At 42.1% G+C, this 22,322-nt stretch overlaps 1 protein-coding gene across 1 annotated transcript in view; it reads left to right on the plus strand.

Annotated features, from left to right (window-relative positions):
• The window catches only part of LOC119435972 (pyruvate dehydrogenase phosphatase regulatory subunit, mitochondrial-like), a 59,793-nt gene that overhangs the window by 31,796 nt on the left and 5,675 nt on the right, over positions 1–22,322 (plus strand). The window contains exons 11-17 of the mRNA XM_037702692.2: positions 283–507; positions 4,003–4,132; positions 15,085–15,218; positions 15,675–15,823; positions 18,141–18,339; positions 19,873–19,962; positions 20,695–20,874. Of these exons, the coding sequence (XP_037558620.1) occupies positions 283–507; positions 4,003–4,132; positions 15,085–15,218; positions 15,675–15,823; positions 18,141–18,339; positions 19,873–19,962; positions 20,695–20,874 (1,107 nt within the window). The remainder of the gene's footprint in view (positions 1–282; positions 508–4,002; positions 4,133–15,084; positions 15,219–15,674; positions 15,824–18,140; positions 18,340–19,872; positions 19,963–20,694; positions 20,875–22,322) is intronic.

Consider the following 22,322-nt stretch of genomic DNA (forward strand, 5'->3'; position numbering starts at 1 on the left):
ATGGAAAAAAATGACAAGTTAAAACTCTCGTGTTCTGTGTATCTGTGTAAAGCTCAATTTCAGCAGTGTTTCTAGTATGGCTTGTTGGTTGTTTATTGCTTATGAACAGCATAGGAATATGACGTAGACAAAGTAAGGCACAAAGACAAAGCGTGTCTTCTTCATCCCTCACTTTGTTTTAGTCAAATTTCTACGCTGTTCCCCTGTAAATGAAGCTTAATTTATTTGAGATAACTAGCATATCAGTTAGAACAGCGTCACCTATATTTGTTGTGCGCACAGGTGGAACGTCTCTTTCTGGCTGTTGGCACTAATGGTGCTCAGACACAGATGGCTGGTGGCATTGGCCGAGCATTAGCCCTTTGGCTGTGTGATGGTGCGCCTAGGGCATACCTATTGCCTTGCGACTGTCGTCGCTTCCTGGACCTGCACAACAATGCGAAGTTTCTACGTGAGCGTGTCCAAGAGGCAGTTGGAAGAACATATTTGGCTCCTCACCCACTTCAGGTAACTGGCCAACACAATTCACCAGGAGGGACTGCTGCTCTGTCACATGCTTTATTGCAAAAGCTTATAGAAGGAAGTGACTGAAAGAGCTAAAATTAATGTTTTCTTCTGTTCTTTAACGCAAGGGGAAAACTGAAATGCAAGGTGTGACTGAAAACTTCTCGACGTAACCACAATGCGACGTAACCACAACCTCGTCTTAGCCAAATGTTAGTATTGCAACTCATAGTAGATGTCCTTGCAAGGCCTCATATCAGATTTCTTGCTAATAGCTGATTCTTTGTGTCAGATATTGATGACTGAAATGCAGTAGGTGAACATTGTCTGAAAAGTGAATAAAATGAGCAAACATAGAGTTATCCAATAACTGCTGAAGAAGGGCATCAGAGGCCATGATAGTCACAAGGACATGATGGAAAGGACATTAGGGGAGGATTCCCCATCCTATTCCACTGTGAAATAGTGGGTGGCTGAGTTCAAGAGGGGGAACCCCTTTTATCCAAGATGCCTCTCGCAGTGGAAGGCCAGGCCACTAAGGAAGAAGAAATCGTAGCAATCCAGTTTATCATAATGATAGACAGGTGTGTGACCGTACGTTTTATTGCAGAGAGAGTGGGGATGTCCCAAGAATGAGTTGAACACATCCTTACAGTTCTACTGTACTATCGACCAAAACAGTTTACGGACCAAGGGACCTGACAAAAAGCTGAATACCTCCGCAGCCTCAAAACACAGCCTGGTATTCCCATTTCCAGCCTCTACTGGTATATGCGAACAACATTGTGATGTACGGTTTTACTGGCTATGTTTAAAGGCTGCTCGGATATTTAGCGTTTTCTGAGATCCCGTGGTCTGTAAACTTTTTGGGTCGATAGTACATGCACAAGGTGCCAAGTCAGTGGGTCCCGAAAATCCCGACTGCTGAAAACAAACACCTGAGACACGTCATGTCTGCCGAAAACTTGACCTTCATTGAGGCAGGTCATGTGACCTTTACCAAATGTTTTGTGACCATGCATGGATGAAGCATAGGTACATGACTATCAGCCAGAAGCCAAGGTGTAATCATAAAAGTGGAAACACCCCTCCACCCCTCCCACAATAAATTCAAGTCAGTCCCATGTAATTCCAACATGTTTTACCAGGTGTGACTGCTGCACAGACACATACTTTGTTGCAAACATTTATAGAAGGAAGTGACTTAAAGAGCTAAAGTAAGTGTTATTTCTTCTGTTCTTTAACAAAAATGGGAAAACTTAAATACAAGGGCTGACTGAAAACTTCTCGGCCTACACCACTTTCAGCCAGAATTCAAGGTGCAATCAAAAAAGTGGAAACACCCTCCTCCCTCACCCCCCAAAAATTCAAGTGTGGATGTGAGGGGTGTCATCCTGACTGAGTACCTCAAAAAGTGTGAACCAGCAAATGGAGCATATTGTACTGCAAAACTGAAGTGTTTGCGGGAGATTATCAAAGCGAAACGACTTGGAATTTTGAAGAATTATGTGCTTTTCCACCAAGACAATGCACAGGCGCAAAAGTCCACCATTGCAATGCCTGCCATTGTGTCCTGTGGCTTCAAACTGCTTCTACACCCTCCCCATTTGCCAGACTTTGCTCCCTCAGACTTTCATCTTTTCCCTTAGCTTAAGAAATACTTAGCGGGAGCCCACTTTCCATCAAAAGATGAAGTCATGGCTATGGTGGAGGACTTTTTTGACATGCAAGATGAAGCATTCTACAAGGAAGGGATAATGGGCCTGCAGCACCGGTGGAAAAAGTGTGGCGCTGAAAAGGGACTAGTGTTGAAAAATAGCCATGAATGATTGAGCTCCTGACTACATTTGATTGATAGGCCAAGAACATTTCAGTCACCCTACGAAACGTATCTTGTGTTGTTATAAGGTTAATTGGATGTAAAGCTATTGTACTTTTGAAAATCTGTTGTGGCGTTAGAGATGTATGTATCATTATGCTACCTTGTGCTGTGCGTATGACCTTTCCACTTGTTTTTCCAATGTGCTTGCTATTTCCACAAAACCTAGTTCAATTTGACTTTACCATGCCATGTTTGTGGCAGTAACCCCCCTCCCAGTAAATAAAAAAAGAAAAGAAAAAAAAAATTAAGAAAACGGTGATTAACCAAAAGTGTTTGTCAACAAAGCAGTGTGCTTATCTATTGGGCAGGCTTGAAGAAAGGCTGTAAAATAAAGTATGAGTTTTTTTTTTTTTTTTTCTATATTTGGAATTTGACAATCACTAATTTCAGGATCTCAGTGAAGCTAGGGTGCTTAGTCATGCAGTGACAGGTGTATCATTTATCCATCCAAGTGCTTTTTTTAAAACATTTTTACATTGTGCTTGTGAGTAAAGTTTCCATCATTTACGCATTAAATCTTGGTGATAGCAAACTTCACAATGAGCGATGAAACACAGAAAGGACACATAGACAAGCACAGTCCATATGCCATTCTTCTTGTGTCTTGTCTCTGGTTGTGCAGTTTTCATTGTGACGTCATACCAGTTTGCCCAGCTGGCCATCTTATAATAAAGACAAGGCTAACTGGTGATCACAGGGTGAGGTCCTTGCCCTGCAGTGGACATAAATAGGCTGCTGGTGATGATAGTGGTAACGACAACTTTTTCTAGATTTATTATTTATTTATTTATTTTATTTATTTATTGATACTGCAATCCCAGGAAGAGATTTTCGCAGGGTGGGCGTACAGATGCAAGCATGGATCAAAGATTCACAAAAATACCCGGAAAAGACAAAGGCTGCAAATTATTAGTAAACAAACAATATGCATGAGCATTAGAGACAAAAAAAAATAAAAATTGAGTGATGGAAGTGCAACATAGAAGTAGACATAGCAGTACAGTAATGTTTATGGCAAATCTTAATTAATCAAGAACACATCAAATTTTGAGTGAATAAATTAATACAAAATGTAAGGTGCATCAAGTTGATAACAATAAGAAATTCGTAGCTATATGGGCAGCTGGGAATGAACACAAGAAAAAATGAGATATTAATGGACACTGAGGCTTCTGGTGAATGATGTCAGAGATTGCTGTAGTACTTCATTGTTAGTAAGCTGATTCCATTCCGTTACTGTTCTTGGAAAAAAAAATGAATATTTAAAGCAGTTATTACATTGACGAAAAGGGGTGATTGTGAGTTTATGATGTCTTGTAGTAACCTGAAGAGAAATATATTAGTTCGTCAGTGTTAATCTTAAAATTACCTTTGATTAATTGGTTTAAGAACATTAATTAAGTTGGGAAACGCAATTTCTTTCGGATATAGATGTCAAACCAGCCCCATTTAACAGATCACTTACTGATGTGCATCCATAGCTATTATAAACAAAACGAACTGCTTTCTTTAAGGCTGATGTTTGGCAGGGCAAACTGTTTTTTGACATTGTTCAACCTGCTATATTACATATGATTTTCTTGTATCCTAATAATGGGCTTTGAAATGCCTTGCAGGCTGAATTTCGAACAGGACGTCGCCTTCGTTGTTCACCATTGCTGCCACTTCAGGAACAGCAGGGTGCTGTGCTTGGTGAAAGAATGGGTTTTGAACGAGCATTGTTTTTTGATCCTCAGAACATTCTCGGTAGGCTTCTGATTTTTGAGCTGCTTCTCTTTCAGTGGAGACATTTTAGATGCACTTTGCACCTTTTCTCTCTAAGAACACCTCAGCAAATTCATAATTTGTGCTTAGTTAACTTTTCTTAGTTTGCCAGCTTGCTTTATACTTGTGTTATGCTCATTTAAAGCATGTGAATGTGTAGTGTTTCTTGCAAGCTGTGCTTGTGTTACAGGAAAAGAATACCCAATTCTCTTATGACTGTAACACACCCCATTTCTGTTATGTGTATGCAATGGTGCTGCGCTACTGTCTCACATTATTTTAATTAGCGTGCTATATAAGATGGGTTGGTTTCTAGATGGCTTTTTATTGTACATGATTGTTGGGACTGCCTGAATCAACTTCATATTAGGTGGTCTAGAAACACAGGAACTTATTGCTTTGCAGTGCTTTCAACAGACGACACCACTTGCAGCAAATTGTTATGATATGCCCTGATTTATAGCCAGAAGAAATATTGAATGAGCAGATAGCAAGAGAAAAAAAAATAAAATAAAGGAGTTTAAGGTAAGGTATGCAAAGCAGGGCAAGAGTACTGAGATTACAATGCATTTGGATATGTTTACAACAGGCAATTTAATTTTCATGTATGATTGTAGCAATGTGGACTGTTGGGCAGTTTGGTTGACAATAATTTTGCTGTAGCACAAACTGGAAATAAGCACACAAGATATAAGTGCACTGGACAGGTACCCAGTAACGACTAGCATTGTTATTACAGTGCATAGTCCCTTTTGATTGCAGAACTGCTTGGGGTGTACCCACATAGTTTTACTCACAGTAAGGTGTCCACGCAGTTTTGCCCACTGTGTGGACACCTCGCATCGCGTGATGCGATAATTCAAACTCCGACTGTACAACTGTGTGCTAAAAGGGTCACTGAATGAAGCAAAATAGTGATATTTTCGATTTGAGACGTCGCCTGCATAGTTGTTGGCGTTGTCGTCTGCACTCCGCAAAACCGAAACTAGTGAAGCCTAGTCCATCTAGTAGTCACCAATGAAAATTTGGTGCATGCATTGACTGGCCTTTTTTCGTCTATCTGTTGCGACAACATGACAACAGTTGAGGCCGCGATCTTGTAGCGATGCTTTCCGCTCGATTCTGTGCTGCTCTTATCCACTGACCATGGTCGGCTCATCCCGTTAATAATGCGTTCGGAGCGTTGCTCTGACCACTGACGAAGCGGGAAAAGCATAAAAGGAATAGCATAAAAAGCATTGCTAGAAAATCGCGGCCACGGAATGTCTAGGCCAAGGGCAAGCATGCAGAAACTTACGCTGACAAACTTGGGCCATATTCTTGGATGATCATTTTCGAAAGATACTTTCATTTCGTGATATATTTTGTGTGACTAGCACCAGACGCATTGACGGGCATCGTTTCCGCATTGTGACACATCGTTTCTGCAGTGTGATAGGATAGCGTACTTGGCACTTCGCCTAGGGTACACATACGGCACACACAATTTCTTGCTGCCTGGTGGTGAATCTGCAATCTGTGGTCGATGTGGTGAGATGCTGACCATCCTTCATGTTTTGCTGGAGTGTCAGAAAGCAGAAGTTGAGAGAAGGAAACACTTTCCTTTAGCATACTGGCAGCATATGCCTCTCCATCTGGTTTATTAATGCAGAACTGTTTTTTGACACCAAAGCAGTTTTAGGTTTATTAAGTGATGTTGTCTCACATGTTATCGACCCAAGAAATTCATAACACATCCTCTCAGCAGAGGATGCTGCTGTGATAGTATTGTTTTGGATAGCACGTGCCTCCAGAACCTTGCGTTCAAGGACTCTGTTAAGGCAGTAGTGCTTCTTGTAAACTTTTATCACTGACACATTTGAGTATATAATATTATCACTTCGCCATCTATCTTTCATGTTCCTAGTACACCTCATTAGTCATTGGCATAATTTTATTACATATACATTTTTTGCATTTACTGCAACTGTTTTTAGGCCCATTTACAACATCACATCTACTTCATGTAATTCATTGCTCCATTGCCAATTCATTAACACTGGCCTGTTTCTCTTTGGCCATACCTGGCCCTTGCACCACAAAACGCCAAATTCATCATCATCATTGGCACATTGCCAAGAATGATGTCGCTTGTAGATGCCGACACGTCATGCGCTAGTCATGCGCGACAAGGTGCTTGGACCTGTGCCAAGAATGCCATCGCTCCTAGATGCTGATGCGTCTTTCGCTATAGTCACGTGAAATTGAAGGTATCTCAGAAAGTGATGATATGAGAATTTGGCACAACTTTTTTGGCCACTTGTGGATTGAAGTCACTTATTTTTGGGCAAAACAGGTATTTTGGACTCCCGATAAATCGGATATTTTGGAGGTTCTCATTGAGTTCGAATTATCGGTCAGCAATTGGAGTCAGTTGTTGTGAAAAATAATGAATAAGTCTCAACTCCAGTTAGTGCTCAGTGATGAGAATATGTGACTGACAGACTGTCCTACACTTTGCCTGCTCTTTTAGCCGTACTGTAGCTAGAGGTTAAATTTTGGCATATAAATACCTAGGGGTAACAATTACTAATAATATGTGTTAGAACAAACTCATTAATAACATATTTGCTCGAGTGCACTCAAAACTTTATTGGGCATTCGCCTAAGCTCCCAGGCACCCTCATATACGCAGAGCTTAGAGCTTACACTACTTTGATCAGGATATGCTTTATGCCTGTGTGAAGCACACACTAAACAGAATAGTATAGTGAAGGTAAAATGGGTAGAGTGAATTTAAGCCATGTTTATCTGCAAGCGTTACAGGCATACTGATAGTGTGTTGGAAATTGTGAGCTTCCTTAATCTCAGATCACTTCGACTGATACATGCATTTAAAACAGGGTCTAAGGCTTTATTACCTGATATATATCATCAAAATCAAAATCAACACGTCTCTTTATTGTACTGTGTATCGCATGTGAATATTTGTCATAACAATTGGAAACTCTTCCAAGAACTTCGTACAGTAACACACCTCGCCTATTACCCTCCCAGACATAAATCCTGGGTGTGCTAATGACTGTGTACTTTTAAGAGTATTTACAAATATTAGTTTTTTCTTAGAACTATACAAGAATGGAATTCATAACCGGCAAATGTTATTGAAAGTGATGATGTCCACATACTTTTGAAAGTGTTTGATACTTTTGCAACATATCGTTATCGATGCGAAAGCATCAAATGGCCCATTGAGCAAAAAAGCCGGCGTCTGTCGCCTGGAGCAGTGAAACGGCACCTAAATTCCAATTGGCTGCAAGGCCATGCCACGTGCGTGCCTTGATGGAGCAGAGCGGGTGAGAGGGTACATCTGCTGCCGCACCAGGTGTTGCCTGAGGTGAGAGGGCATCGCCGCAACGTCACGTCACCTTCGCTCTCGGAAGCCTGTGTTATATGCGCGGGCCTTGTCCGCGCAAGCTCTCGCGTGCGTTCTAACTTCGCCTCAGTTATCACTATAAAGAAAATAATGTATAAAAAAACATTGTAAATTCAAAAGGAAAAATGTTGGCGGGTAGTGAGTTTCGAACCTACGATCCCACAATCAGAAGCCAAGTGTCTTACCTACTGGGCTAAACGCCTACTATCTCCTAGATAGTAGGCCTGTGCACTCTGCTTTATGACATCATGCTACTTGAACCGAAAATTTCCATTGCTAAGCCAGCGTGATGAAAGCGGTGACGTCAAAATCACCGCGGCTTACTCGGGAACGTCCCCATTAGATTCTATCAGGTGCGGATCCAGGGGGGATGTCCGGATGTCCTGACCTCCCCCCTCAGATTTCTGCATCGCGCCTCGCTGAGAGGGTGATGGCCCTGTTGCAAAAATGTGGCTACCAGCACTCTTCAAAAGTATTTTTCACAAGTACCAGTGGTAGCAGCCGTGTAGAAGTAAAGCTAGCTCGCTCACAAGCTTAGCTGTTTTCCGTAGGGGTGTGGTGTCGCGAAGTTGCCGTAGTGATTTTTTCTCATGAGCACCTTGGACCTCCTGGTGCCGGCTGTGCCTTACTCGTCCCGGCGGCGGCGGCGGCGAGCAAACAAGGGGACGTCCCTTTTGTCAAGCACGCCCATGTCCGTGCGAGCGCTTTCATGCCTGATTAACTTAGATCCCCCTCGGGGTGTCATCGGTTGCCTCTTACCGTTACCTGGAAAAGACAGGGGTGTGGCGTAGAGCGCTCATGCTGAAGAAAGAAAACTAACAAAGCGGAGAGGCGTCGACAGCAGCAACGTGAATACAGACAACTTGAACACAGACAGCAAAACAGGGACCGTGCAAAAGCAGAGAACTTGTGTGTCGCAGGACCATGAGTCCGAGGAAGAACATCACCGTCAGCAGTCGCTCACGCCAGAGAAACTTCAGGTGGTGATGATGATGATTTAATGGCATCCCCTGTGAAACGGGGCGGTGACAAATAGTCACCTAGCCTGCTTGATTTAATCAGGTATGCTCTACATGTTTTACAGCGAAGCTGTATATGCCTAGGCAAAACCTTCATCCATGCCCAGGAGTGCCCTCCGCAGGAACCAGTGGGCATGCACGAAAAAAAAAAAAGCGGAGTTGGAAAGGAGTTAGGAGCAAGAGGAGAGGAAATGTCTGGGTCTTTCACCTCATAGTAACTTGTGTTAGTGGCGTACATACATACATCCTTGCAGCGTCGGCGGGAAGTGCACAAGCTCCAAGTGTGAGGGAGCAAGAGGAAAGGGAACGTCGGGTTCTTTCGCAGTGTGGGTGTGACGTCGCGCAGCTTGCGGGGAGTGCGCACGCGCCAATTGTGAGGCAGCAAGGGGTGAAGGAACGTCTGGCGCGCAATTGGCTGTGCGGTTGGTGACGTCGTTGCTCTCTCGCAGCGGTGTAAGCGCGGGTCATTCTCTCTCTGACATTGCAATGGTAAAGCCACGTGTCGTGCGGTTTCCCGAGCAGCAGCTCGTGTACAAAGAACCGCGCCGTGAACAGCACCGGGAGTCCGCCCACCGCCGCTGTGCTGCCAACGCCAAACATGTCCGTGTCTTCATTGCTAGGCATAAAGGGGCGCGTAAAGTGACACATAATTGCGTAACACAGTTCAGAAACACTTTAATATACCTGCGTGATAAACCTTAAGATAAACACTGCAGCCGCCCCTTTTCAGCTTCACTGGTCAACCATCTCCATGGGATGTAAGGGCCGAACATATTTTTTTAGCGAAGCTTTATAGGCTTACAAGTGTCTGTGGTGGTGGTGGTGTTTGAGTTTGAGTTTATTCAACCACATGGTACATGAGAAATGTGCATTTGTGGTTGGGTTTGACGGGAAAAAAGCTGCATAGAAGCAGCTTGACGAGCCCCATCACCCCTAAAACAAAACAAAAACAACAAGCACAGGCAGCAGAAAACAACGATATATAAAAATACATATACATATGTGGTCTTTCACAGGAAATTGCGTATAAAACATTTACATAACACGAAAACCATATGCTCTACAATTGTTGAAATAAACACAATTTATATAACTCTGTTTTTGATAAAGTACTCAAGTTCTCAATTGTTAGTTTCCACCTATTTAGTACATTTGGAAGACAGAAGCGAAGAGTTTGAACCCCATAGTTAGTTCGAGTACGTGGTACATACCAAATCTCCGTATGTCGAGTTGTACGACAGGCTGTATTAGGTTGCAAGGCAGCTAAATTACGTATGTACGTACTGTCTCTGCGTATTTCAGATTTAAAAGCCGACAAGAGCTGGTATTCATAGCAATGATCAACTCTCAAGATTCCGAATTTCTTAAACAGTTCAGGGGTGTGCGCATTATAAGAGACACCTTCAATAGACCGTAATGCATTTTTTTGCAGGGTGACTAAAGCATTTAAAGATTTTTTAGAGCCTGTTGACCAAACTAGATAGCAATAATGTAGATGAGAAGAAAAAAGGGCATTGTACACTAAAAGCTTTTGAAACGCTGTCACGCTGAAAAGTGGGCAGAATGAATCCAAGCACAATGGCACATACCCTGGTGGGCTCGGGGACCTTTAACGCGCTCTTGAACTACCCTTGTCACACAAGGGACCCAAAGAGACAAAATCACCTGTCGAGAAAATGGGGGTAAGCGAAGCTGGTCGTCCGATTCTAGTGTGAGGGCTTCTGAAGCTCAGGCGAAACGTCAGCGAAGAGCCGCGGACCTCGAGTTGCAGGAGCGCAATGTTGAGGCCAAACGTCAGCGAAGAGCTGCCAACCCTGAGTTTAGGGCAAATGAAGCGTAACGCCTGTGACAGCGTCATCTTGCCACAAGCTTCGCTTACCCCCATTTTCTCGACAGGGGCAGGGCTGGTGATTTCTTTATCTAGCATTTTTGTATACATATCCTTAATCTTTTTTCTTTCCCTTCAAAATCTACCTTGTACAGCTACGTATAACTGCAAGAGATTCGGTCGCATCAATTTCTTGTCTGCTTTTTTTCCACTAGTACTCTAAATGTCTCTTGCTTATCTCGACTGCTGACCGGTGGACGGTTCCGTCCACTTAAAACTCAAGTGCTTCTGGAAGGTGTACGTTATCTATGATTCTCACTGGGTGAATCCCTTCGCATTCCATTAGGATGTGCTGAGTGGTCTCCGGATTTTGGCTGCAGCATCCACATGCCTGATCTAGTTCCGAATATTTGCTCCGGTATGTTTTTGTCCTTAGGCAACTGGCTCGAGCCTCAACTAGCAAGGCACTGCCCTTTGTGTTATCGTACAGATTTTCCCTTTTAATTTCTGTCTTCTCCAATTACCATCCAATTAACTGTCTCTGTTTCTCTCACTTTCTTTCTGATGACTCCTGGTTGTCTATTTACAGTTTCAATTACCCTGTACTTGGTTGCCAACTTTCTTGACCTCTTTCTCCATTCTGTGTCTGTGCTTTTAAAGTACAGATACTTGTACACTTTAGCCGCCCATTTATTTTCATTAGTGTTGACTCAGGAACATGAACGAACTAAACTTAAAGACAGATAAATTATCATGCACAGCCGCCAAGCACATGGCTGTGTTGGGCGACATCCTTTTCCTGTAAGTTTGGAAAAACCGATACCTGGCTTCACTACAGGTGTCGCACTAGCCGTATAAGAGGCAGGTTTATCGTGAGCAGAAACGGTGAATTTCGGTAAATAAGAAAGGCTACTGTCATCATCATCATCATCATCATCATTGACAGAGGCTGACCCCCCTCAGAAAAAATCTGGATCCGCCCCTGGATTCTATGGCAGTCGGCCAAGGTAGCATGATGTCATGGATCGAAGTGCACCAGCCTTGTGCTATCTAGGAGGCACTGGCCAAGCACCTCAACACAATCGCTTGCCAGCAAGGAGTTCATAACTCGAAGGACCGCTCAGTGGTGTTCAATTGGACATTAATGGTTTTGCATTCAGAACTCATAAGAAGTGCTTAGGTGTCCTCGGATTTTTATTTACTTGCATATTTTTGTATTCGCGCCTGGTTTTGTTTACTACAATGGGCTTGTTCATTACAATTGTACCTTTCAAGCTGTTGTTACGTCATCACAGCCATTCATTTGAGCAACACCCTGTCTGCCCAATGTTAACCTTTTCACGAGAAAGGGGTATAGATACATAACACATGTAGCATAAGTGACAAGAGGATTTCTGTGCTTTACATTACAATGGCCCTTGCCCTGTTATTGGCTAGCCTTTCTTTCAGTCGCTGCACACACTCTTCCACCTTTTTCATCCACAGAAAAAAACGTTCACATGAAAGCCCTTTGCAATAATTTTTGAAGGGGGCATCACAGCTAGGGCATCACATAGGGCATTACAGCTACCCTTTTGTATTGCCAACAATACACTGTGCATTCAATGACAAAGACCACTTGCACTTCTTGACCAAGCATTTCGAAGTTCAAGACGAGACAAAACATGAAAAACCCGTCGTTCTTTAAGGAGTGATCTGTTCATGAAAACTGCTCTATTTGGTGCATGCAAATACTTTTTCAGGGCCAAATCAAATCAAGTTGTTTTGATGTCAGTGTTGTTTTTTCAATGACTGAAAAAGTTGAGAGAGTGTGGGATCAAAAGAAAGGCTTGCCAACAACAGGGTAAGGTTCATTGTGGTGTAAAGTACAGAAATCTTTTTGTTTCCTGTGTTACATGCGTTGTGTATCATAAACTCTTTTTATTGCGATAGCAAATATATGGACACTTCAACCGGATTTCTGCCGTCGCCGTCGCCGTGAGGTTCCGTATAGATAAAATCTTCGCCGCGCGTCGTATGCCCGAGCGGAAGCGTGCGGGGATGCGCGCTATCACGGAGAGCGAACGCACTCATCTCCCACGCGCAAGCAAGGAAGCAGGAAGCCAGCGCCGGAGGGAGCGTGGAGGGAGGGGGGGGGGGGGGGGCGCACTACTACTCTGCCAACAACCGCGCGTGTCGCTCGTCCGCACCGTCTCTTATCTCCACACGGATCTGACCTTTATGCGCCGTGCATTCGCCGCTCAATTTCCGTTGAAGCGATAGACCGCACATACCTTCGCCCGCTGCGGTGTATGCTTGCTGCCAGTGTTTTGACAGTCGTTGTCTGCAGTCATTCAGTGTGATCTATTCGTGTTTGTTTGTGCGCGCTCACACCACGCTTGTTCATTCAGTTAGTACTAGTCGGGCGACATTTTCCAACGCACGCTACACATGCAATGCTGCCCGGATCGGCAGTGCAGCGCTACAGGTGTGTCCCTTCGCACGCGCTGCCCACGGGAAGCGCTTCTCATCAACACCACCGTTTCACACGCGTCTTCTCGTGGTCATCGAGCCTCTCTTCATGTCGGTCTACTTACGCCGCAGCACACCTGCTTACTTAATCAGCTCATGTTTACTACAATTCATATTGCTACCAAAGCCGCTCACCTTACTTCGTATGACATTGCTGTGTTGCTATCGCATTCATTGCTTCGCCCTTAGGGCGAAACTGTGACATTTTTTTCATGAAAAGGTTTAGATTAGGCAGACAGGGTGTTGTTTGCATGAACAGCTGCAATGGTTTAATGACAACTTGAACGGTATGTCCTGCTTGCGCCTGTCCGCACATTGTAAGTGTTGGGACTGGAGACCTTTATTTGAGCACACGTGTGATACCAAGATGTAAAATCAGAGGGCGTGTAAGATTGTGAAAGCATTTCACGTCAGGAAAAACTTGGATAATTGTGTATCACTACCTTCTTCTTCCCTTTTTGAGTGTGAAATAGATTTGCTGGAAAATGCTTTGGATTGAGTGTTTACGTATGCAGGTTGGTCGTTTGTCTTTATTTTCTGTCCTTAATAAAATGTGAGTTAATAATAATAATAGTCAGTGCCTGTCCTGTGCTTCTATCTCATATGCTTACATCCCATTTGTGCTGCAAGCAACGTGCATGTGAGAGTTTGCTACCACTGTGATGGCCGTTGTGTAGGGCAGTGTGTTTCCAGTGATCACTGTTACGAGGTATCTGTATGTGTGAACAAAGCTTTTTATGTAATGGTGGTGGTTCATATATATCAGCAGGGAGGTGTTGTTTCTGAGAGAAATTTTTTTTTTTTTTTTGTCCTTCAGTAGCCCTGTTGGCTTTCACATGATAACATTTATTGTGTTTTTAAGGCATTTTATTGTATGTCTAATTTGCTAGTTGTTTGTTATTTTTGTTTCACTGCATTGGAAGGAATGTCCTATTGGTTATTTGCAACATTTATTGCCACAGCTCTTGTTATGACTTGGCAGTTTGTTTTCCTGTTCTTTCCCCCTGTTCTTTTGTGGTGTTGCCTAATTGCAAAACTTGTGGTGTTAGTATAAGCACTATATAAACCAATTTTCGCTGCACAGACATTTTGAGTTCGCTCATTATCCAGCATATTTTCAGGCACAAGTTGTGAAGTGCACAAGTCAAACAAATTTCATATGGATAAGAAAGGCGTTTCTGTGCACCGGACCAAACTAGAAAAACAAATATCAATGACCAGTCTTGATGGGTCACTTGGACGTGGATTAACAAACAGTTTAACCCACACTGTCGCTGCTTAAATGAGACTTATTATAAGTTCTAATATGTTATGTTTGTTCCCCAGAAAAATATTGCATAATTACATGCCTAGGTGGTGGTTGTTTCCTTGTTTCATTGAAACAGCATTGGGTAAAGGCAAGCTGTTTAAATGAAAAGACGGGAAATGCCTTTTAAAGTCATCTTACTGCTGGCAGTGTGCATTGGGTATTGGCTTTGAGTGAGCTGCATGAGCAGTGGTGAATGACATGGAGTGATCGACATGTTACTTGGCTCATACCTGGTGCACCATTTATTTTTTCTTGAAAATGACTGTAATTTCACTGCTTCCCATGTGCAATTGGTGGCTTAAAATATAACTTAAAAGTAAGTAAAAAACAAACAAAACAATATAATGACTGCATAAACTTGTTATCTGATGCAGTAACATGGAGCCTAAGGAATTTTGGTGCTGAGCATGACATTGCAGCTACAGTTTCACAATGGCCAACTTTTTATAAGGACAAATGTGATCAAAATGCAACAGTACAGCTCTCCTTATGGCCTAATTTGCAGGTTTTTGATGCAGATACAGCAACTCGTTTATTGGTTTCTGCTGGGAGCGGCATTGTGGCTGTGTATTGGTATAGTGTCCAAAACATGCCGTCTATGACCTGTTTCCAGCTCCTGCAATTGCTTTCAATGCATGCAGCCAATAAAAACATAGCCTTTGAGGTCTGTTTCTGTTACCCAGAGAGAGCTGTCACTGGGGCGTTGATTCGGACACTTCCTATATGTTCGGTGCATGTGTGACACTTTTTCTTTTACATGAATGTGAAAATGTTTACTTTCTGTTGATTCACCTTGTTGTGTATAATGTGAGGGGGAACAAAAGATGCAGCAGATAATTTGTTCACTTGAAGGAGAGAACCACACCAGTCCAGAGCCCACGTATGGGAAGCCTGCATGGTTGGAGCATGTGCATCGGGAGTATGTGGCCTGCCGAGAGAGAGTGGGCCTAAGTGACATGTCATCATTTACCAAATTTTACCTTGAGGTGAGCGCTGATCTTTCCGTTTTACAGGTTGGTGCTGAGATACCATCTTGTCCTTGTTATAGAGGAAGCTAGGAAGGGTCTCTCCCTCTCCTTTTCTCTTTTACCTTTCTCTACATATCTGTATCTCTCATTATGCAGGAGGCTGTGTTGCATGGGCAGTGTACGCATTGTATCAGTATGAGAGGGAACATTTCATTTTTGTTTAGCCAGCTGTTCCTGTAAACATGTGTCGAAACCTCACCACTAGTATTTTTTTTTCTGCATAGCTCTCATGTTGAAGAATCCCCCTCATGAAACTTTTATTTTTATTTCAGCACAGGAACAAAGAAAAATGCCAGCTTTAAATAAAAATCTGGTGTTCCCTTTAATACTGATGTGTCGTGCACCTATAGTTATGCTAGTTTTATGCAGTGTAGTTTCTATGCCAGGTAGTTATTTGAGAGTGGATCTTTGCAGTCCGGTGGATCGGAGGTCGTGGACTTCCTGCAGCTGCTCTGCTCAAATGATGTTGATGTTCCAGTTGGGCACATTGTGCAGACAGGCATGCAGAATGATCATGGTGGCTATGAAAATGATTGCATCCTGGTGCGCATGGATGTAAATCGGTATGTTTCTTGTATTGCATCCATGGTGTGATGTAATGGCACTTGTGTTGAGTCCTCTGAGTAACCATTAGTGTAAATCTAGGTACAATTGACATTACATGATGACTGACATTACATGATTACATTACATGATTATTATGGGGACATCAAACTGCCTTAAATGTTCCTTTCATCTGTCTGCTAGACGCCATTTTCTTGATTCCCACTACGCTTTTTCCTCCTATTCCTCTACTTCTTTTTGGCACACATCTCCTTCCTAGAGCAGTTCTCCTGTTCAAGCCTAACAATATTCACCTCCATAAACAATATCCCGCCTTCACAAAAATGTGAAGTTTTTCGAAATTTTGGAAGTTATTTCACACTGCATTTACTATAAACAAATTTTCTGTAAATTATAAATGTGCGTTGGGAGCCTCGTGAGTAAGGAAAGGGAAACTATGACTAGTGGCATATTCAAATGGTCGTTTCAGGGCGCTCTGGCCGTGCTACAAAAGTGGTGAAAAACAACTTTAAAGCTGTATTACGACAATAACCGGGTATGGAAGTGATGATCTTGCTGCGTTATCATCAGAGGAACCTGTTTATGCAAACGGTAATGCTTAGTAACTGTTTTACATGACCTTTGTAACGCTACCAGAGCGCTCTAACACGACCACTCGAATATGCCATAAGACAAGCTTAATTATTTACCTATGTAAGTTTGAGGACAGAAGTTAGTGGGAAACAAAATTGTTGGATCAAATAGTTGATTGTGCGATCGATAAACCAAGCATGTTGCTGAGGGCAGAACGAGCGCCTGTTGTGTAAAAAGTTGTCAGCAACACGTGAGTGCATAAGGGAGTACAGCTGTTAGCTTCTGTGAGCTGGCAATAGCAGCAAGGTCTAACTGTATTTGATAAACGTTCATGCAGACATAGCAATGTTGTTCTAATAGCAGCGTAGCAGTTTGGTGTGCATTTTCCAACCCTCTGACAACAGCTGTCAGCATGAGGCAACTACGATTACTGTATAATTTATCTGCACATTGAGTCTTAAACTGTGTGTGTGTTCACACCATGGCTGTGCTCCAACTTCATTTTGCCGACTTCACTGTGTGTTCTGATGCTTTATGGGGTAGTATTAGCATAATGACTGTACCAGTGGGTGCAACCGGATACCTCAATTATGACCAAAAGTTAAGCCAAAATGTTATAGGCACTTATTTCTAAAGTACAAGTGGACAGAAATATCTTTAATTTGAATAATTTTTTGGCTCATTCGAGGCACTTTGAAGGTAGATAGATAGGTTCCTTTCTCACATTGTTTTGGGCCTCTTCAATCATAATAATAATAAAAAAATCATGTGTCTGATGCTGGGTCTCCTTGGTCTCCCAAGCACAAAAGCCTGATTCTCCAACCATTAGGCCACAATTGCATGCATACTTTCCTTGTGTCAATGCCAACTAGCTCTTCGAGATGACAGGAACATGCGTCACCTCTCATAGCACGAGCGAGAGCATGTGCACGTGTTACACTTTCCATTCGGCTACAGACATACCACTGTCTTTTGCGTGTGGTCGCATATGATCATTAAGTTGCTTGTAAAAGCAAGAGCATGTTAGTTTCTCCCATTCTTCCCTTGTAGCAGCTGGTACTTGGAGATGCTGTTAGACGGCACTACTTTCAGGGTTTGGCCTACATTCCTTAGTCCTTTCTGCATAGCAGCTAATGCTACATAGATGCTGTGCAACATTTTACTGCCTTCAGGATTGGTCCAGGTCATAACGAAACAGGTTGGAATGCTTCTTTGCCAGAGTAAAAAAAAATATCAGTCATGTCGTTGCGGTCATCTTCCCGTCACACACACACACACACGCACGCACACACTTGCATCATACATACAAGTGCTTGCTTTACACAAACACATTGGTCCATTTGGTGATGCTTTGAAGAACCCCATACAATGCTTGATAGCCAGCTACCTTCAAGGTGCTTCGCGTAACATCTACAGTGCGAGGGATCTGCATAATAATAATAATAATAATAATAATAATAATAATAATAATAATAATAATAATAATAATAATAATAATAATAATAATAATAATAAAAGCATTATCTGTACTCTCAAAACAAAGCAAATTCAATTTTATTCTGTGTTAAATTTAGGAAAGCTTCCTTTCAAGGAAGGTACACCTTTTTGTTATAGTGAGACCCAGGCAAGCTACTTTAGATAAAGTACTGCCAGATTGGTGGTTTGTTACTTTTGTGCTGAAGGTGTCTTGATGTAGCTGGAAGGATCTGAAAGTTATTTTGCTCATAATTTTTTTCTCCACAGTTATTTCATGGTTTCACCAACAGCACAGCAAACCCGCATTGCCAAATGGGTTCGGCGGCATCTGCCGCGGGATGGTTCAGTGTCACTGAGAGATGTTACGTCTCTTTACACAGTGTTATACATTCTGGGGCCCAAATCCAGGGCCCTTTTAGAAGAAGTGACTGACCAAGAAATTCAAGTAGAGCCATTTACATGCCAAGTAGGTCGAATTTCCAATAAGCTGCTTATAGTGATCATCCACCTATATTTGTGTGTACTATTCATTCATTTATTTTAGTTTAGTGCTTGAAAATTTTATTGCGATACCAGTTGTATGGACACTCCAGGTGAATGTACGCCGGTGTCGTCGCCGTTGGTGTCGCCGTGATGTTTCATACAAAGTCCACATGCAATAACATTGCGGCGTATGCTGTAGGTGTGAGCGAAAGCTTGCCAGGGTGAACTGAGAAGATTGGTAGCTTGATGTGGCAGTGTCTTCTTGCGCTCGCTAGGGAGTAAGGCGGTGAAGGTGCGCGCCATCTTCTCATGCATGCAAGGATGGGGAGCAGGGAGACGTGCGCATGCTATGAGGGGCAGGGGAGAAAGGGGCTGCAGGTTAGTGCGCATCTCCTCTTCTACTCCAGCTGCGGTGGCTGAGTGCTGCTGTACACATTCTATCTTGGTGGGAATCTGCGCTGGGTTCAAAGGCTAGCCGAGTGGAGATAGCTGATGGCTTCGTGTGCGCTGCATTCTCGCGCGCCTAGTTCGTGTTGAAGTGAGAGGCAGCATGAAAGGGTATTCGCTTGCCGCTGCTGCTGCTCTTCATCACGCCAGTGTTCTGACAGCGAGTGTCTGCGGTCATCGAGTGAGATGTGTTCGTTTTTTCCTGTGTGCATATGACAATATGCTTCTTAGTTTAGTTTGTAAGCGAATGTTTACAACAGCTTATGCAGCAGATAAAACGACTAACCTTACTCCGTAAAGCTGTGTAATAATTTGCTATTGCAATGAATGCTTCGCCTGTTGGGTGAAACTGTGACATTTTTGTTTGTTAAAATTTTCACAAATCTGCTATGGAAGCTGTTCCTTGCTTAGCTGAGCTATCACAGTATTTTTATTGTTGTGGGTTATGAACAGGATAATGGAATTTGTCATGGTTAGCTTGGCTTCCTTCTTTTTTTCCTTTTATTACCTTGAGATATTTTTGTGGTCACCATACCTGTCAAAAAGATTTGCATAGTAGTGTTAGTAGTGTGTTGCTTAGAGGCCTGTAACTTTGCATGATAGCTTGTACTAGTGTTACAGCTGTGCCATATGGACCATATGGCACTTGGAACATTTGGGCCTATAACCTTAGTAGAATTTGCATATTTAGTATCTCTACTCTGATTTGTAACAGAAAGTAAATACGAATGAACCTAATTCTTACTCAAACAAGTGCATGTGTTCTGGTGAACTAATCATAAAAAAAAAGTTAGTCACTTCTGTGAAGAACATTCTTTGTGCCCAGAGAAATTATGAAGATTCTCATTCTCGTGTATTGAATACTTAAGCTGGTACTCATGCAGTTTTTGGTTGTGCACTGTGTTCTTACACGTGTAGGTCCAGAGCTCTCTCTGGACTTTTCTGAACCTCTTTGGTGGTGGAATTGTATTGTACCATGTTAAATTATTATTGTACCTTATTTTAAAGTACTGTATGTAAACACATCATCCAGCAGGAATATAGCTATGTTGCTCTGCATTTTTTTCAGGAAATGGATTTTGCATATTCGACCAATGTGCTGCTCTTGGGTTATAACAACACCTTAGAACCTGGCTACTCAATGTACATTCCCTCAGAGGTACTACTGTTGCACATGTGTTCCAGTTTTAAAGCATGTTAATAATAGGTTTTACTTCTGAATAGAAAGTGAAGTGAATAGTAATAGCACCAAATAATGTCCTTCAAGCACAGTTTTAAAGCTATGCTTTCTTTGTCGACCTCCCCAAGATTTGTTATGTCATCGTCTGGCTGTCTTCCTAGATAGGCTCAGGGAGGTTTAACACAGGCTAAAAAATTGTATCTGACGATGGGATTTGAACCGTGGTCGCCAGGCACAATAGCTTGGTTCTCTACCCACTAGGCCACAGACGCATTCATGACATGGGTGAATAACAATCTTACAACTGTCCTTTGCTCATGGAAGATAGTGCTTTGAGACACCCTACACATTTGTCACATCGCATAGCAGCAATTTGATTATAAATGCAAGAGGGCACCAGTTTCCCGCATCCTTCAGAAACAAAGATACAATACACTACTCTCGGATACAAAGAATATGGGTTGAATTCTGTCAAATAAAATGAGCTGCTGTAAACCTTGTTTTCCAAGGTTATATTTAATATGTGTAGAATATATGCTAATGGTTGGATTGTATCACATTGTTGTTCAGTATTGAATTGTGAGTAACTGAGGTATGCTCCTAACTTACACATATAAATTATGTTGAGTGTTTCATTGAGTGTTTACTGTTGGAAGGAAACATGGTTGTCCTGACAGTACTGTTTTTGTGTGTGTGTTGTTTTTGCTACAGTATGCTCAGAACGTCTACAGCAGGTTAAAAAAGGCTGGTCGTGACTATGGAATATTGGATGTTGGTTATTATGCACTGAGGATGTTGAGGATTGAAAAGTTTATTCCATTTTGGGCTGAAGAACTCGATAGCAGTGTCACACCCTTGGAGGCTAATCGGAGTGCCCGTGTTAAACTTCAGGTAAGTGCAAGTCTTGCTTTCCTGCTACAAAAGTTGCTCCTGCTTTGACCAGATGTTTGTGCATTTTCTTGCCTGAAAGACATTCAAGAGCCTTGAAAAATTAACCATTTTGTTTATGTGCTGTTCCAAGAACAGGTGTCACAGAATTTATCATTATTGGATCAGCTTGTTTTAATGAAATATTTCCAACATCCAGCAGTTACTTACCTTGTATTTGTTGTTTCTAGTTCTTCAGTCCTGCAATAGCTTGTAAGTATAATCTCGTTAGTTTGGTGATAACTGATGCAGAAGTGGGCTCACGGAAAATAACAATTTGACCAGAGAGTTCGCTGTGTGCTGCTCACACACCAACAGTGAGCTGCACTTTTGTTACCAGTATACTAAATGTAAAAGCACTAGATATTTGAAAGAGTAATATTGAGTGTATTTATGTTCTTGAAGGACACAAAAGATGTGGGCATAAGAGAATTAAGGTATTATATAATGCTTTATACACAATTGAATGCATGCTCTAAAAAACTATGATATAGTGCAGATCATATTACATATGCTATTGAGAGCAGGTTACAAGAAGTAGCAGGTTACTGAAAACACTATGACATTTTTATAAATATAGCAGACTTCTGATCACTGGTGGATCAACAGGGGGCTCCCTCGAGACATGCCAACTGACAGTATTTAGGCACCACAGATTATTCAAGTTGTATATCTGCTCACAAAAGCTTTTGGATTATGGAAACTGCAAAAAAAAGCTTGTGTGGAAGGATAATCATGTCGCCTGGAGGCTATTTACTACAGTGCAGAATGCACCGCATAACTTCACTCAGCATGCTATGTAAAATGTGCATTTGAATTTTTCAGTTTCAGCATTCTGAAAACGTTTGTGGGCAAGTGTACAATTCTATATTTGTATCATAATTACAACCACATGAAGCCAAGAGACAATGAAGTGTGATGCTCTACTATTCAGCTATCATGGCAGCCATCCTCCTGTACGCTTTATTGAATATTTGTGTATGTGTACTAGATCTAGCTCTGGGAGATTTAGTGGGAGAATGCTTCCGTATGCTCCATTGATGCTTCATTTCTTTGAAATTGTCCAGTTTCTGACAATTTTTGTGAAACATATTGAAGGCCTAAATAAAAATTTTGTTTCTGATAATTGGTTGAATTGAATTGTTCTTTTAAATGCAATGAACTTCATTCAAATTGGTTGAGTGGTGACCAAATGAGAGTATTTCACATGTATTTAAATAGGAAGGCTCAGAGGTAAACGTACCTCTTAGTTCTTTTCTTATAGTGTGATGTAGACTTCGCTAATGTGTGCTCGCAATATTATTTTTCTATGACCTTGTTTTGCAACTCAAAAGCTTTCTGTGCATAGTGTGATGTCACTCTACAAAGTGTTGTCATAAAGTTCGTCAGAGTGGCAGTTTGGGCATGTTGGT

Source organism: Dermacentor silvarum, chromosome 1 (genome assembly GCF_013339745.2).
Source record: "Dermacentor silvarum isolate Dsil-2018 chromosome 1, BIME_Dsil_1.4, whole genome shotgun sequence".
In the NCBI taxonomy this organism is placed as follows: domain Eukaryota; kingdom Metazoa; phylum Arthropoda; class Arachnida; order Ixodida; family Ixodidae; genus Dermacentor; species Dermacentor silvarum.